General features: G+C 43.9%; 1 protein-coding gene across 3 annotated transcripts in view; it reads right to left on the bottom strand.

Moving 5' to 3' along the window:
* ATG10 (autophagy related 10) overlaps positions 1–17,638 on the bottom strand; it is a 148,518-nt gene that overhangs the window by 58,709 nt on the left and 72,171 nt on the right. For all 3 annotated transcript variants that reach the window (XM_090038195.1, XM_090038197.1, XM_090038196.1), the window contains exon 4: positions 1,949–2,075. In XM_090038195.1, coding sequence (XP_089894321.1) covers positions 1,949–2,075 — 127 coding nt within the window. The remainder of the gene's footprint in view (positions 1–1,948; positions 2,076–17,638) is intronic.

Below are 17,638 nucleotides of genomic sequence, written 5' to 3'. Positions count from 1 at the left end.
TAAATGATCTGAAGAAACAGAAGGATTTGCAATATCTAGAAACTGTGCTACACAGTATGAAAATACAAGCTGTGATACTAATCAAATATTCTCTTGCAAAGACTATTGGTTATCAGTATTTGTATCAGTGCATCTTTAAATGGACCAAAAAGAGACACATGTTAACAGTGATACAGAGAGACTCGCAGGACTTCATAATCCACATACACATATGCACAACATTACCCTCCCCGGACCACCACCTTATTTTCATTGTGAAAAGCTCCCAAGAAGTGTTTTTAAAACATAATTATACTTGTAGGAACAATTATAGTTGTGTACTGCAAGGGGAGCTGTTGGCACATCATACCAAGATTGTGCATTAGATCATCCACTAGCTTCTGTGAGATCCACTTTCAGCTATAAGGAGTCATGTTTCAACACCTCCCGTTCCCTGATGCTGACAAGCTAAACAACTTGTTTTGTCTCTGGGAGCTCTTCTCTGGTGATTAACTGCTTATGGTGAATACTAATTATATGAAAGTACAGTACTGTAGAAATAGTGTCCTATTTCCTCTACCTGCAGCATCATACCACCCTCCTGCATAGCGAAGGTAAACTGCTAATTCAACTAAACCCAGGAAGATGATATTTTTCAGCATCACAAATAAATTCATCTGTCTCCTACTCTGTTATTTTGAAGCAGCTAAAGTTTCTATATCCTTCTGTCATCTGCACAACAAGTTTAATATCAGAATATTGCACATTTGTAAATCCTTGTAATAATCCTAGGAATAAATTTGCAACATGGTGGTGTGTGAATTAGTGATCTGTTAGTGGTAACAGACACAGAGATGTGTCCCCAATTCTCAATACCCCAATTCGACAACTTACCATTGCCAAATACTTGAAACTGCACCTCAGACTAATTTTTTTTCACTAGGAAGTCTGAGAATTTATTCTTCAATTTTAAATCTAAAGTGCTCGTTAAACTGCTAACACTGCAAAATTAGAAACCATTAAACAATATAAGGCAATGAGTGATTGAATCTACCAAATACATTCAACACAGCTTAAGTTACTTTTTAATTAAAAAGAAAAAGATATCACTGGCAACATTCAGATGCCTTTATCTAGATAAAGTTAGGAGATCATCAAAACACAAAAGCTGGTGATGCTGCCATGGAGAAAATCAAGTTTAGAAATGGCTGGAGAATTCCAACCCCCACACCCTGGATGCATAATCTTTTGGACAGAGAGTGAAGGAGCATGGACAGTACTGCAGTCTGGTTATACTACTATGTTTGCAGATTAAATAAGCACAACTAACAGTGGCCAAAGAGACAGATAATGTGTTCTACCTTCCTGACAGGACAGTGAGTGAAAACACAGTATCGTTAACAGCTGGACAGTGGGTGACAAGATAAAGGTAAAAAAAATCCTGGAAGAACCAGTTTTAAAGCACAGTTTAAAATGGCTAAAACAAGTTAATGTTTATTTTTTAAGGAATATTTTAAATAGATGGGAAGACAGCATACTCTTTTAAATGTAAAAGCTGACCTAAACACTGTGAAAGTCTGGAGAAAGCAGGCACAACTCTATTGATGTCAGAGTTGTGTCTATTTATTCCACAGCTGAATTTGGCTCTGTAGCTTTAAGTTCTTTGTATTCATTTTAAAGAGAAGGAAAAGAAAAATCTCCAGCAGGTTTAGTCAACCATGGGCATGATGCCAGGAGCCAAAGATCAACCTTCCTCAGGCTGAGATGATATCATCTACTCCAAGGTCCTGATGTACAGTATCTATTTGTATCAGATAATTAACTAGTGAGTAGCCCCATCTCTTATTTTCTTATTATGCACAATCACTATTCTCTTCCCATGTTCAATACAAAATCTATGTCAGTATGATTCCATTTCACCCCAGCATATGCTTCTTCTGTTATTTGTCTTACATATAACAAATCTTACCTAGAAAGCATGCCCTAAAGTATAAAACAGGTACTTGGTAGCTGCTGGAATACAAGATATGATACTCATAGCGAATCACTTCTGTTGCTGCACAGACTCCAGCTACTTGAGAATCATCCATGGTTTCCTGAAAAAACAAACATAAACATGGTGCTTCATTAAATCATGTGATTGCATTGAGAGGGAACTATGGGACTACCATGATAGCAACTAATTAATAAATATAGGGATAAAAGGGTTATCCCTTACTAAACTCTTACTTGAGGTCTACGGAAATGGTAAAACTAGAAATTAAAAAACATAAGGCCCTAATCCTGGTAAGGTTGACATTAAAACTGTGAGTTGTATGCTGAATCAGGGCCTTTCTAAATACAGACTGCTTTTGAGAGAGAAACACAAAGACAAAATAGTACCTCTGGAAAATCATGTGACAGAGTATTCTGGCAATAAGCTGGCTAAAGCAGCTATTCTCTTTATTACCTTTTACTATCAAAAAAAATCAATCAAACATGAGGCCATCACATATCCCCAGAAATATCTATTTCACTTGCCAAAGCTGATTCATTGCACACAGGAATTCCCAGTTCCATTTTGAATGACAGCTATTTTACAGGAGGTTATGTTTGTTGATAAAATTTCTGAAGTTGAGACAAATTCTGCATCCTCTTACTGTAGAACTGAAATAAATTATTGTATTGTAAAACTGAAACAGAAGGTGTGGAACCCAACCAGAAGATTGAGGCTAGGGGCAGACATTACACATACACTGGCTTAAGTGATCAGAAACTGGTTTATACCTGTAACAGAACAGATGTTCAGTGTACATAAACCAATCTGAAAATGGCTGAAACCAGTTTGAGATAAGCCTAGTTGAATGTAGTATCAGACATAACTGATTTGGGTCAAACTGCTCAGCATTCTGGAAGGGAAGGGAAGTGAAGGGAAGGCTACTCTAGCAGTCCCCGGCTTCTAGCCTGAGCCACTGCAGGCATGTGCCTACATGTCTAGGATGTCTGTGCAGTTACAAAGTGATTTAGTCTAGCTAGGTTTCACTAACCTGCAAAGATTGAATTGATTCTATCTCAGGCTTTTTGAATGTCTGTCCCTATCCTGAGCAATACTTCCAAAAGCTCCCAATTAGAAATTCAATCTTACATAGCAACTGCATATGTCCATCACCTCTGCAAATGAAGCCATTAAGTTTTCAACCCTATTAAGTGAACTAATTAAATACATTAGAACAATTTTTCCAAGAAGATACACACAAAAGATATATGAACTTGATCAGCCTTCCAAACCCTAAATCTCCATACACAATTGAGCAATTGTATTCCTAAAAGCAAATGAGCTTTGGGGGTGCAGCAGGAAAGACTGAGAAGGAAAAATGAAATATCAGTATAGCTCAAATCTCATGCTGCTTTAAAACATAAGACAGTTTTCATATTTGTACCTGTGGTCTTTAACTCACCTTACTCCTTGCCCACAAATCAATCCATTAGGGGATACAAGAACCGATAAACTATAACAGCAGACATGAACAGCGTTGCATCCATATTTGGCATTTTAGACAACCAGATATTGTTGAGAAACAAGGGTGTAAATGGAAATCTACATACCAAGGTTGTTGGAAAAATAGATAACACAATTTGGGGCATCCAATTAAAAAATTAAAGATGCTCAAAGAACAGAAGTAGTTTGGAAATACTGTCCAGCTGCATAAACCTTGATTTCAGCTTATCAAACAACAGGCACCTAAAGCACTGATACAGAACATTAAGGGGAATTCCATTCTGTATTGACGTTGCTTTTAAAGTCTCCTTTAAGGGGATTTTACAAACAACTTGCCAGAAAGGACAATAATGATTACTGTATCTGACTTCACAGACCAGGTACATATCTGCATTCTGTGCTCAATTCACATGAAAGAAAGTAAAGTATCCCCGCCTTCCCACATCTCAGCCTCTCTAGTTAGATGTGATCGGAGGAGCCAATATTTTATTTAAAACAAAATTGAGGAAGAAAGAGTGGTGTTACATTTATACAGTAAACTGGCAGATCTTTAAACCAGATGTTTCTGGGACAGCACTTTGATGAATGCAGAAAAGTGATGAACACTAAAAGTTCCTGGCAGAATATGATGGGAAAAATGGAAAATGACAAGTAGAAAGGGATTCAACCGTCTTCAAACTTTAGGGACCTTCACAGTCAGAAGGGAATACAGATCCCAACTCCAGAACTTGAGCCAATCTCCCCGCATAACAGAATCATCCTTTGTGTGACGTTAATGCTTGGAATTCTTTTTTTTTATTATAGGTTTATGGCCTACTGTTTAGCCATTATTCTACTGTGAAATATGTACAGAGAAATATCTTAGAGAGGGCAGGGCATGGTGGCACCTTAGATCACAATCAGATGTGTAGAGACATGCACTAGCAGCAGCAAAAATTGTAGTGGCACAAATTTGCGCCACTACTTTTTGCTGCATCACACGGCCCTCCACATGCGCTTTGGTGAGGGACAAATTGTCTTGCTTTGGACAAAGTGCCCTTGCCCAGCTGCTCCCAGCTCCCAGTGTGTTGGAGGAGCCCTGGCATAACTACAGGAGTGGAGATGTTCCTTGAAGAGTCTCCCTGGAGGGAGATGTTCCTTGAAGAGTCTTTCCTAGTAGCAAATCTGCAGCATGGGACACATTTTAACATTCCCCACATGCAGTTTACAGCGCCACAAACCACATGTGCCTTCATGTCTGGACACGACCTTAGCCTAACTACTTGAGAGAGGCATGAACCTTTGTAGGCAACAGCCTACTAATATCTAATGAAGAAGGCTGTTGCCTACAAAAACTCATGCCTCTCTGAATCAATCAGTCTTTAGTGTACCACCCTGCCTCATCTTCTGCCTGACTTCAAGCTAACACAGCTCTACGCAGTGAAGTATTTACAGTTAAGTATTTTCTTTTGCTGTCTTCCTTATGCAATGGCAAGGCTATTTCAAGGCCTATACAAATGTTAATATTGCTATCACCAAAACAGTCCAATGCATGTACTCTTTTGCTTTCTCTCTATATGTATATACAAAAGTCACTTTGGCTAGGGACACAAGTTGTACATAAACTGGTTTAGGTGATCAGAAACTGGTTTAACATTTAACAGAACATAAGCTCAGTGCACACAAACCAATTTCAAAATGGCTGAAACTGGTTTAAGATAAACGTGGTTGAATGTAGTATCAGACTAAACTAATTTGGGTCAAACCAGTTTATGAAACTTCTGTCCCACACCCCTTTCTGGTTCAAGTTAAATCACAGTCCCCCAGCATCCCAGCACATTTTGTACCCCTGGGCTGCTCCTGTTGGAGCAGTGAGGGCTGTCTGACAAGAGGGGGGAGGGCGGGGGGGGAGTCAAGCCCACCTTGGGATGCAGCCCAGCCTGCAGCGGGGGACTGTTTCCTCAGGCAAACCCTGGCTGTCGTCTGGGGCCAGGGATGAGGTTAAACACCCCTCCCCCACTCAAACTTACTGCTGGCTGTGATTGTGGACTACAAATCCCAAAAGGCACCTGGAACCGGAAATGATGAGCACTCCTGCAGATTCCTGCAGCTGTAACTTTGGACTGCAAATTCTAGAGACCTCAGGAGCAGCAAGAAGAGGAAGCAAACTCACAGCCCATGCTGGCTATGTGCCAGACAGCTGTACTCTAGTGCCCCCCAGCTTCTGGCCTGAGCCACTGCAGGCATGTGGCTGTATTTTCTGAATAAAAGGTAAATATCTGTTCACTTCTGTTTCAGTTTAATCCCTGCAGCTTAAATTAACCTGCAAAAACTGAATCAATTCAGCCTCAGGCTTTTTGACTGTCTACTTTGCCTTCAACTGTAACGTTCACATTAACATCTCATTTTTGATTATTTTTAAACTGGTCTACAAAGAAAAATCACACTCTCTCTTACCCCAAACATCTGAGGAAAGAAGTAACATCTTTATCACAAAACTGCATTTCCTCAGTGTGAACAAGTTTTAAAAAGATTCTCCCATCTCAGACATGGTGGGTTAGGCCATGAGTAACTTTTTCATTAAACATTCTGCTTGTACGGCTGGAAGGGAGTTAGGACTGTGAGAAACCTCCACAGAGAAACCTTGATTTTCTAGAATTGAACAGGATTAGGAAAAAAGGAGAGTGAAGGTATCAAAAACTCTTTCTGATTACTTGGCTCCTTGAGAGGGAGAAAATGGATGATGAAAAACCTCCCTTGGGAATGCTCTGTGTTACTGGAAGATTAGATTGTGAAACACCTCCTCAAAGATCCTACTGCCTCCAGAGAAAAGCTGTTTCATCTATCAGAGGTGTCCCCAAAGAACTATATAATGTTGGGTGCCAGTCAGTGGACTGGGAATGGCAGGTTGTGTAAACAGCCTTGTGGAAAGCCTAGTTTTTAGAAATGAAGGTTGATGGTTTCCATTCACGATCATTTTCACTTTGTATTGTCCTGTTTATTTCCTGTAAATGATAGTTTGGCCTATGTCTAAGATCAAGCATTCAGCTGAATGCAAATCTAAGGGAGAATTGGAAGACAGAAATCGTCATTCTTCTATAAGAAGATGGACTACAGTCTAGAGTATGAAACTTTTGTAGTTATTAAAAATATGATGTCTGATATTCAGATCTCTCTTTGCCTGCTACATTTCTAGTGACAAGTGGAAGCATTATATTTGTGACTTGTATACATGCATAAATACTTGAATCCTTCTTAGAGCCATTTCTAATCCCTTTTCATTTGGGTAAATAGCAGTGGCAGGACGTGTTACATAAGATACAGGGCCGACGTATAACCTTGAATTTTATAGCTTCTCTAAGGATGAAGCAAGGATTTACAACAAGAAAGTAAATGTTGGAGCCTAAAAGTATTGACAGCAGTAGTAACTAAAGCTAGAGATGACCCTAGCAGGGGGCAGGGCCCGGACATGAAGAAGAAGCCACTGGTGGCAGTGGAAGGACAGTGGCGAGCAGATGCAGCCAGTGTAGAGTCACCAGCACTAGGAGGGGCCACAGCCACTTCACTCAGCTCTGCAGGGCCCACCAAAGCATGGGGCCTGGGGCGGTTACCCTGGTTCGCCCTTCTCTAAGGACAGCCCTGAATAAGGCCCCTGTCATACATTCACTTAAAGGTGCAACAGGAACTGATCCCCAATCCCAACAATCATGTCTTCTACCATACCATATGTGCATGCGAGCAGCAACACACATGTAGACACTAACCTGGCTGGCTGGGGCACAACAGTGCTTCAGTGTGGGGGCTGCTTGCTGGCAAGTCCCACACTAGAGCACCCTCATGCCCCAGCCAGCCCCTCTACAGCAATAAACTCTGGTGCAATAAGCGCCAGAGTTTATTGCATCGCATTAATTGCACGTGTAGATGCAGCCATGAGGCACAATTTTTTGGATCAAGAATCATATCCTAATCAAGCCTTTTTACTTGCCAGTGCAGAGAGAACCTGGGAAGTAGAAAGATAAGAGCCCAGCCCAAGCCAACAATTAGCTGATGATCACCTCCGATTCCTGTGAGGTCTCAGGCTCAGAATTGGCTGACTGTAGGATCTGGCCCCAGGGCCAACAATCAGCTGATTGTTAGCCTCAAAACGACACCACTACCAGTTTCAGACCCCAGTGCAGTACAGGGGCTGACAGTCAGCTGACTGTCAAAACTTGGTGCCCAGCAACTCTGGCCAGCCCCTGGACATGAGGGAATCAGAGGCTCCCAGCAGGGAGAGCAGGAAGGCTCTCCACTCCAAACCTCTGAGTGGGTCCCACAAAGCAGATGTCTGTGGCTCTGCATCGTTCCTGGGCATGTAAAGCTGTTGTGGCTACCAGCCTAGAAGAGAGCAAACCTGGCTCTTGGCAGCAACACCTCTCCTCACAAGTGTCTGCTCCCACTCTGTGCAACTAGAGCCTTGAGACACTGTGCCTCCATTCCAACACCCCAGCATGCAAATCCTATTGTATATACTGTCACAAGGCACTAAGGTGCTCTGCTCCTAGAAGAGCAGAAATTGCCTGGGCAGAGAGCCCAAAGAGAAAGACAGAAGCCCAGGTGCAAGTTACCAGGGCAACAAGCCAGACAGCAAATTAGCCTGCACCTGCACATGGTCAGCTGACCAGACGCGGCGGGGCCCTGGGCCCATATAAACCCCAGGCTGGAACTAGGGAAGGCGGTTCCCTGCTAGCAGCCAGAGGGGAAGGAGCCTCCACAGAGGAAGTGCCCAGTGACACACCAACTGCCTGATATGCTGCACCCAGGGCTAATGGGGCTGCATAGGTACTCTTGCTTACTAGACACTTAGTGCCAGGGACAAAGTTCAATTCTTTTAAAAGGGCAGAGCATACCCTGGTCTTTTGTATTATGTTACAGCCCAGGGGTTTATGTTTGTTTGATATTTACAACAACGGTGGTTTGGGTGAGGCTATTTGGGGAAGGAGGAGGCCTCACTGGGGGCCTGCTACAGCATGGGGACCCAGTGCCAGAGAGGGTGCGGTATTTGGGGGCACAGACCCCAGCATCAGAGAGGCCGCAGCATGAGGGGTACAAAGACGGCTGCGGAGAGCCCAGGTGCCAGTAAGGCACAGAGACAGGACTGCGGAGAGCCCAGAGAGGACAAGGGGGCCAAATCACAGCAAGGCCTAGATGGGGCAATGTCAATGCCATCTGCAAGGCTTGGCAAAAGGGCAGTTGGAGCCACGCACATAGCCCATAAGGCTGGGGTGTCCCTGGGACATCGATTTTGAACAGGACCCACAAGGGGTCCGGGACCCACGGGATTGAGGGAAATCCAACAGGACCATGCTCAAGTAGGCTTAAAAGCACTCATTACCATTACATCAAGACATGGCGGGCAAGAATAGAGGGTGCCCATGGGGCCAAAGTGGCACAGTTGAGGGGCCTTAGGAACTCCATCCCGTGACATATACCTCTGCTGCCCAGTTATGCCTCTGGTTAACAGTGTCTTTTTAACTGATAAAATGAACCTTTACTGAATTTATCTTCTAAAATAAAATTAGTTAAGTCACCTGAAGATACATTTTGGAGTATCCATTACCCTGTCTGTAGCTGAATACAGTCCACTGACAGAATATGTTGGTATGACAGAAGACAGGTATATCGTCTGCTTGTTTGTTTTTTAAATAGATGGCTATAAGTTTAAAAAGGCTTAACTAATACGTTAAAATGAAACCCAGTTATTTTTGCATAATCTCCACACACACATACCCCCCGTTATGACAGAGGTCTCCAAATACTTTGGAGCAAGGGACCACTGTCAACCTTCAAAATTTCTCAAGGATCCATGTGCACTGGTACAATCAAACTTCTACTTGAAAAGAAAGAGATGGACCTCTCACCCCAGTCTCGGAGAACATTGGTTTGGAAATCACTGTATCATAGTGTTCAGTAGCCAAAACTCAAAATAAATCATTTCCTCTTCAGCAAGAATAGGACGTACCTGGCACAATGAGTCCAAAAAAAAGGACATGCATATATAAACATAAAAGAAACAAGAGAACTACGCCTCTTATTGAATTGATAGATTTTATTTAAATAACCACCAGGACTAACAGATTCATCTGTATAGCAGAAAAAATGCTAATCTTATTAAAATGTTCATAAATTGAAATTTTGACTAAGTTGCAATCCCTAGAAAAGCTGCTTGCAATCATTTGGTTTCCCAATTCTTGCCTCTCTATAATAATTTGCCATAATAATTTGCCACACTTCAAGTTAAAACTGTGAATCCAGGACTGACTGACTGTTTCCTAAACAAATTGGGAAGTTGTCATCAGGAAGCATCTGTTACTTTATTACTCTCACGTAAAAGCATTCTTGTGCTATCATAACGGACTATTGAGCAGATGTTTTAAAGCACTATACCACAGCAATATATGTATAATAAAAAAGATAAGCAGCTACAGCCTAATTAATGATATCTGTTCCTTTATAAACACATCCTCACTAATTTTAACTGATCAAAAGTTTTCCCCAACATTTCAGTTCTTCCCTCACAAAATACATTTGCTCTGTTTCTTCTAAAATGATGAATTATTTACATCAATGGATAAAAAATGATATTGCATGTCATTCTGAAAGCTAAATAAACGCAGTTACACTGTAGCAAAACTTACTATTTTTATCTCTTCTGAGCCAAGAAGCAAGTTAAAACCCTAGGTAGCAAATTAAGCTGATAGTGGGATCAGAGGTAAGTTGCTTTTGACAGTATTTAATAAGAACTGGATCTAAGAAACCAGACAGTAGCAGGAAGGTATGGGTTAAAGGCAGGTCATGCTGGGAGAGAGGGACCGAGTGGAAAGGGGAGGGTTAGGAAGTTAACAGGCAGTGTGAACTGGAAAGGAGACAAGAATTACATGATAAAATGGGGATCTTTATCTGTTGACAGCACACATTTCCCACATACACATACAAAAAGACAGAGCCTGAGTCTACATTCCTTGCTTGAAACCAAAACTCACTTTGAAATACAGAATCAAACCCTAATTTCTCTACTGAAGAATGAAAAGAGAGAGGGAGGAAAATAAATGGTTTAACCAAGAGCAGATGCATTTCTCTTTGTGATCAAGTCACTGTTTCCTTTATCCCAATTCCCAGGTCTGTCATCTGCCCTTTGATGCCTTGATTGCCATGCCCTCCTGATGTGGATTAGCCTCCTGGGAAACTGAACTGCACAAGCACTGCAGGGCTGGTCTTGAAGGCAGGAAGCAGAAGAGGTGATCCATATAAACTTCCAATATCCAGAATATGTTTGCTCCTAATTTTTTAATTGTTTCATTCATTTAAATCAGAAGCCTATGAACAATTTTTGAAACTTTTAATGCTTCTCTACATTTGCGGCTCTTGCTTTCTCTAATACTATGTTAGTATTGGAAGTAAAGGAACTGTCACGATGCAAAGTTGCTTCTGGGGGGTGTTATCTACACGAGAGTTACTGTGCAGTCACTACTGTGAAGTTAATCTGCCACCTGCATCAACCCTGCAGTTAACTATTTGACTGTGGAGTAAGCATCAGCATGTGTAGACAGTGATGCTTTACCATGCAGTCAGTCAACAGAGCCCAGAGAGATCTATTCTGTGTACGCACAGCTATCAGATATCTCGATTCTGCGCTACTTTTAGATATCTTCAAAATCCATTCCATAGATTTCATAGACATTAGGGCTGGAAGGGACCTTGGAAGATCGAGTCCAGCCCCCTGCCCAAAGGGCAGGAAGTCAGCTGGGGTCATAGGATCCCAGCAAGATAAGCATCCAATTTACTCTTGAAGGTGTTCAGAGTAGGTGCTTGAACCACCTCCGATGACAGCTTGTTCCAGACCTTGGGGGCTCGGACAGTAAAGAAATTCTTCCTTATGCCAGCCTGAAACGGTCTTGCAGGAGTTTATGACCATTCGACCTCGTCATCCCTTGGGGCGCTCTGGTGAACAAACGTTCCCCCAGATCCTGGTGGTCACCCCTGATAAACTTATAGGTGGCCATCAGATCACCCGAGCCTGCGCTTTTCCAGGCTAAAAAGCCCCATGGCTCTCAGCCTGTCGTCGTAAGGTCTGTTTTCCTGACCTCTGATCATACACGTGGCTCTTCTCTTGACTCTCTCAAGCTTCTCCACATCCTTTTTGAATTGTGGAGCCCAAAACTGGACTCCGTACTCCAGCTGCAGCCTCACCAAGGCCGAGTACAAGGGGAGAATGACGTCCCAGGATTTACTTGAGAAGCATCTATGGATGCAAGCCAGCAGTTTGGTTGCTTTACTGGCCACAGCATCGCATTGCAGGCTCATGTTCATCTCGTGGTCAATGATGACCCCACAGTCTCTTTCTTCTGTAGTGCTAGCCAGCGTAGCACTGCCGAGCCTATAAGGATGCTGCAGGTTTTTCTTCCCAAGGTGGAGAACCTTGCATTTTTAGGTGTTAAACACCATCAGGTTTTCGTCCGTCCATTTGCTGAGGCTGTCCAGGTCAGCCTGGATCACCCGCCTTTCACCTGGTGTGGATGCTTTGCTCCGAAGTTTGGTGTCACTGGTGAACTTGGCCAGTCTGCTCCTGACTCCAATGTCCACATCATTAATAAAGATGTTGAACAGTATGGATCCCAGGACAGAGCCTTGAGGGACCCCACTGGTCACAGGACACCATGATGAGTGACTGCCATCAATTACAACCCTCTGAGTCCAACCACGGAGCCAGTTTCCCAGCCAGTGGATCATGGTGGACCCAAGGCCACAGTTGGCTAGTTTCACCAAGAGGTGATCATGGGATACCAGATCAAAGGCTTTTCTGAAGTCAAGATATATGACATCAATCTCATCTCCCTTGTCCACAGAAGGAAATGAGATTGGTCAAGCAAGACCTACCCACAACAAACTCGTGCTGGCTATCCCTTAGTGTTGGCCTTGGCCAGTCCATTAAGGATGGCCTCATTAATAAACTTGTCTAAGATCTTCCCCAGGATAGAAGTCAGGCTAATGGGCCTGTAGTTAGCCGGATCCACTTTCCTCCCTCTCTTGAAGATAGGCATCACATTGGCCTTCTTCCAGTCTTCAGGCACTACACCAGAGCGTCAGCAAGTTTTTAAAGATCCGTGCCAGGGGCAGGCTATGACGCTCGCCAGCTCCTTGAGTACCCTGGTGTGTAGATTCCCAGGGCTGGCTGACTTGAAGGTATCCAGCTTCTCAAGATATTCCTTCACGAGGTTAGCATTTATGGAGGGCAGGGGATCTCCCTCCCCCATTAGGCTGGTACAGCACCTATAGAGCATAAAACATAAGTAAGAATTTGGGTTTTAACCAAATAAGTGTTGTCACTAATTTCTAGTGACAACTCAAAGAAAATGGTGTTCAAGGACACGCCTACAAATGGATGAGCCATTTTGAACTCAACATGTTCCCTGCAAAGTTTCTAAGCTGTTGGAGAAACAATTCCAAAGTGATTAAATATAATCCCTGAGGTTGTGAAGTCTTCACATATTTCAGCTCCCAGAGGAATATCCTTTGACCTTATGCTGCTACTCTTACTATTGTTAAAAATATACGTATTATTAGAATGATTCATGACCATCTGTCCCCCCCGCCACCAAAAAAAAAATGGAGTAGAGGACACAACTTTTTTAATTCATAGCATGCCTAAAAAACAAAATCAAAGAACTCTATGCCCCCAAATACCACACTTAGATACAGAAGTTTCTCATGCAATAACAATTATTTCTAATGGTTGGAAATTAGATTTGTCTTTTGGTTGTTTTAAAACTCTTATCACAAGTGAAAAGCAAAATGTATTCAAGTGAAAGAAGCAATGTATCATGAGAAATGAACAGTTGTGAAGTTGCTGCTCATCTGAAAGTAGTGATTTCTTTCAAAATCACCCTTTATTCTTCTTGCGTTGTTGCCCCCTCCAAACTGAAATAAAAATTCAAAACTCCACTTCGGGCTGAACTTGGTGTCAAAACACAAAGTGTTACAATGCCTGACTTCCAGGGGCCTTGCTGGCTTGTGGAATCCACAACTACAAGGCAACTGGACTCTCTCTGTAGTGCATGAAGGTAGCAATTTACCTAAGAACGGGATCTATAAAAGCCAGCATGCTGGGTGGGGAGTGGGAAGCTCCCTTAACTAGTTAGTAGGAAATGATGAAAAGGTGTGTCTTCACCCTACCAATTCCACCAAAGACTTAAATATCTTACTCTAGACTGCAGGGATGTGCTTATCTCCAGTTGATTTTCACAGATATGAATCCTCTTCTGGAGTTAAGTATCTACATCAGTCCTCCTCTGCTCATAGGAAGAGGAACGGGACTTGACAGTGCAGCCACACTGATCTTTTAGGCAATAGCTCTGCAGTTAGAGCACTCAAATGTGAGAGACCTTGTCACTAAGACATTAGGGATTTTAAGATGGAGTTCTCTCAAGTTCAGCCTGTCGCTATCATGGTGAAATAGTTAAATATTTATTTGTGGGGGGGATGTATGTGTGTGTATGCGTACATGTACATGTATATGTGTGTGTACAAGAGAGTGAGAAGGACAAAGAGAACATGCAAAAGTCTGGAAAAGAGAAGGCTGAGGAAGGATATGATGGAAGCCTATAACTTCATGAAGAATGTAGATAAAGTGAATAGGGAACTGTCATTCATCATGTCCCAGAACAGGAGAACTAGAGGGCACTAACTGAAATTATCAGGAAAAAGTATTTTTTGCACACCATGTTAATTTGTAGAATTTGTTGCCATTGGCAGTTGTAGAGGCAGATAGTGAATGTGTATACACATTAAAATAATCCAGAAGAATTTTTCCAGGTTTGTTCTCCAAGTAAATAAATTTACCCAGAGCCACATGTACAGACTTTTGAATGCTGAGGCACTGGAGAGTGCAGAGCTTCCAGTGAGGGGACACTGTACAGCCAGAGGAGTCCTGTGTGTACATCTCAAAATGCTCTGTAAACTCCCTTAGTCTTCTTGGCAACAGATGGCAGTAGTGCAAAGGGGAACCCTGATTGGCTAACCTAGACTGTCTATGGTCAGCCTGTGTTTTCCCCATACCTCAATGTGGGGATTGTGAAAGGGGAGGGTTCTGCTCCCCGCTGGAGCAGCAGAGTCCAGCTGACAACATGCTGTTTCCCACCGGGGGGTGGGGAAGCAGTGGGCTGAAGAACCATTTTCTCTTCTTCAGATAAGCCACAGTATATACAGACATTCACTCTCCCTGGAGATAGTCTCCTGGGAGTGATTTAACCATGGTTGTTCCCAGGTTTTTTTTTATCTCAGAGTGGCAATGTTTACTCTAGGGGAAAAAGCCTGAATATCTGTATACTTATAGGTTCTCCTTTAAGAGGAGCAACTTTTCCAGGAGAAACTGAGTATATGAGAACATAAAAAGAGACTGGAGAAATTCATGGCAGACACTCCTTTGGGAAGTATTAAAAAGAACAACCAGGGAGATATTATTTGCCATCCCTAAACCTATAATTGTTGATGCCAGAAAGGGTATAACAGGGAACAAATTACTCTACATAAGTCCTGTTCATATACTTTTCTAAAGCATCTACTACTTGTCACTCTCAGAGACAGGATACTGGACTACATGGACTATAGGTTCTTTTGTGCTGGACTAAATCAGTAGTCTCCAGTGCAAGGCTCATGGCTATATGTTGTCTGCATGACCTCCTGACATTGATCACAACCACAGGAAATTAAAAAGTTAACCTAGAGGCTGACTGAAACAGCTAAATAAAAAGTTGCAAACAGCACATTACTTGTTCAGTATTATTGGCCATGGGACTGGAGGTCACTGCCTTGCTCCAATGAACAGTCTACATAAAATATTTAATCCTTCATTGTAGCAGGGACTGGAACCTTGATATCCCTTCTGCCAGGTGAGTGTCTCACCCGCTAGGACACAGTCACGCTTATTCACTCAAGCCAGCCCAACGAGTATTTAATTATTTCATGCAGAGTGGAACAATATTAACATGAGGGTCTGTAACAGGGAACCCTAGCCCTGTTACCAACAGGCAAGTCCCTTTAAGACTAGAACTTTCCATTCATAGCATGCTGGCAGGGGAGGGGTTAAAAGCTGAGCCTGGCTGTCTAGTCAGGTGACCGGAAGGAGGCAGGCCAGAACTATAAAAACCTTGGGCTTGGCAGCAGTGAGAAGGAGCAGCTGAAAGGGAAGAAGGTTGTGCTTAAGAGTACCACAGAGAGGCTTTGCTGCCTGGCTGGCTACTGTAAGAGGGGAAATCCTGAAAACTCAGAGAAGTGCCGGTAGCCCCACAAGAAGGAGTGTAACAGACAGTGGGAAGCAGAAGCACAGAGCCATGGAAAAGTGTAAGCTGGCACTTGGCCTTCTTTAATTCTATGTTTATTTATTATTTGTGGTTACAGCCCATAGACTTACTGTTAGATAACCGGTGGTTTTGGCTATAGGGGAGGAGGAAACCTCATTAGCACCTTGGGTGCAGTCACAAAAGGCCAAGGGGCTTAGTGCACTAGTTTGTGCAGCTGCATAGGGCCAACATCTCAGAGCTAGGTGCAGGACTTTTAAGCTGGCCCCAGTGGGGGAACCTTGGCTAGTAGCCCGAGCTAAAAGAAAAGGTGACCTTGGGCAGTGGGAACCCAGGGCCACTGCCCAGCCTCAAACTTGTGGCATGCTGGTTCCATGCCCAGTGGACAGGCCTCTGGGCCAGAGAGCCTGGGTTTCATAGTGGAAGCAAAAGGAGGGCCATGATTCCCAAGAGGATTATAGAGCTAGAACCTCAGAGTCAAACCCTATCTGGTAGGTTTAGACTGGTAGGCCTAGCTAGAGAAAGACAGGGGGCAAGGCCCATGGTGGCTGAGAACCCCAACACAGAAGTATAATAGGCTCCTGTTTGTAAGAACATCAGGACATGGCAGATGAGTAAAAGCGGGATACGAGACAAAAGATAGAAGAGAAACATTAAGGGACTTCAAGGGTGCCCCTCATAGGCTGCGGATAGCAAATAAGAGAAAATGCCACTGGGGAGGGCAACCTGTTACAGGTTCTGAGACTGAAAGACCACCCCCTTCCCCCCTCGTACCACCACCATTCCAGAATAGCCTGATAATTCAAATACTGTCACAGAAGGTGGGAAATGCAGGTTTTAAATCCCTTAAGGTAGGGTTACCATATTTCCAGTTTCAAAAAACAGGACATCCATGGGGGGGGGGGGGCGGGAAGAAAAGGTATGCCCATGCCCTGCCCTTGCCCCTCACTCCCAAGATACAGCCCCCCCCAGCCCTGCTGCTGCCCCTCACTCCTGATCCACAGCCCTCCCACCCTGCTGTATCCTTCACTCCATGAACAAAGCATGCTCCCAGAGGCTGGAGGGGCACAGCAACCACCCACAGGAGGTGCTGGTGTCAGCAGCAGGGACATGGGGGTGGCAAATGGAGAGCACCCACAGGCAGCCATGGCAGTGGGCCAAGTGGGAAGGCTCCCGCAGGTGGCCGCAGAGGCGTCAGTGGGGAGGGAGGGGGAATGGTGAGTGCCAACCAGTGGTCAGCAGCCACCCGCAGACACCACCAGCTGTGTCAGCGGTGGTCAGCAGTGATTGGAGACTGCCTGCAGATGCCAGCGGTGGTGTTGGCAGTCACTGGGAGGGGGGTGGAGGAGGGAGGTAGCGAACAGCAACTGCAAGGGGTGTGCAAAGTAGGCCCTATTCAATTCAGATTTGGCCCAAATCGAGGACAGTGATTCAATTCATCGGTTGGATCACTGTCCCTAATGTGATTCAGCTGAATCTTAAGATTTGATGCTGATTCAGAGAATCAGTGACTTGGACATGGACCCAACTTTAAATGTTTTTTCTACATACCTCAAGGTACCAGTGTGGGTAGTAAACATTGTGATGCTGAGGAGGATGGAGTATCTCACAGGAGTGCGGGAGGGCCCCCCGTGCGTTCAGCGGTGAACCGGCCACAGGGGGACCCCAGGTGCTCTGCCAGACCCAGGAGGCATCAGTCACTGAGCCGGGGGGGGGGGCCACAGGGCTGTCCCCCAGCGCGCTCTCCAGGGGACCCAGAAGTGGACTGGAAGTGCTTCTGATCCACTTCTGGGTCTGCTGCTGAGTGTGCTGGGGATCCTCCCTGCACTTCTGTGGAGTGCTCGATGCGCCCCAGCATTGCAGCGCT

The sequence above is a fragment of the Crocodylus siamensis genome, chromosome 3 (genome assembly GCF_052110815.1).
Source record: "Crocodylus siamensis isolate JL-2025a chromosome 3, ASM5211081v1, whole genome shotgun sequence".
Lineage (NCBI taxonomy): Eukaryota > Metazoa > Chordata > Crocodylia > Crocodylidae > Crocodylus > Crocodylus siamensis.
The sequence above is the reverse complement of the archived record's forward strand: the minus strand, read 5'-3'. Positions and strand labels throughout refer to the sequence as shown.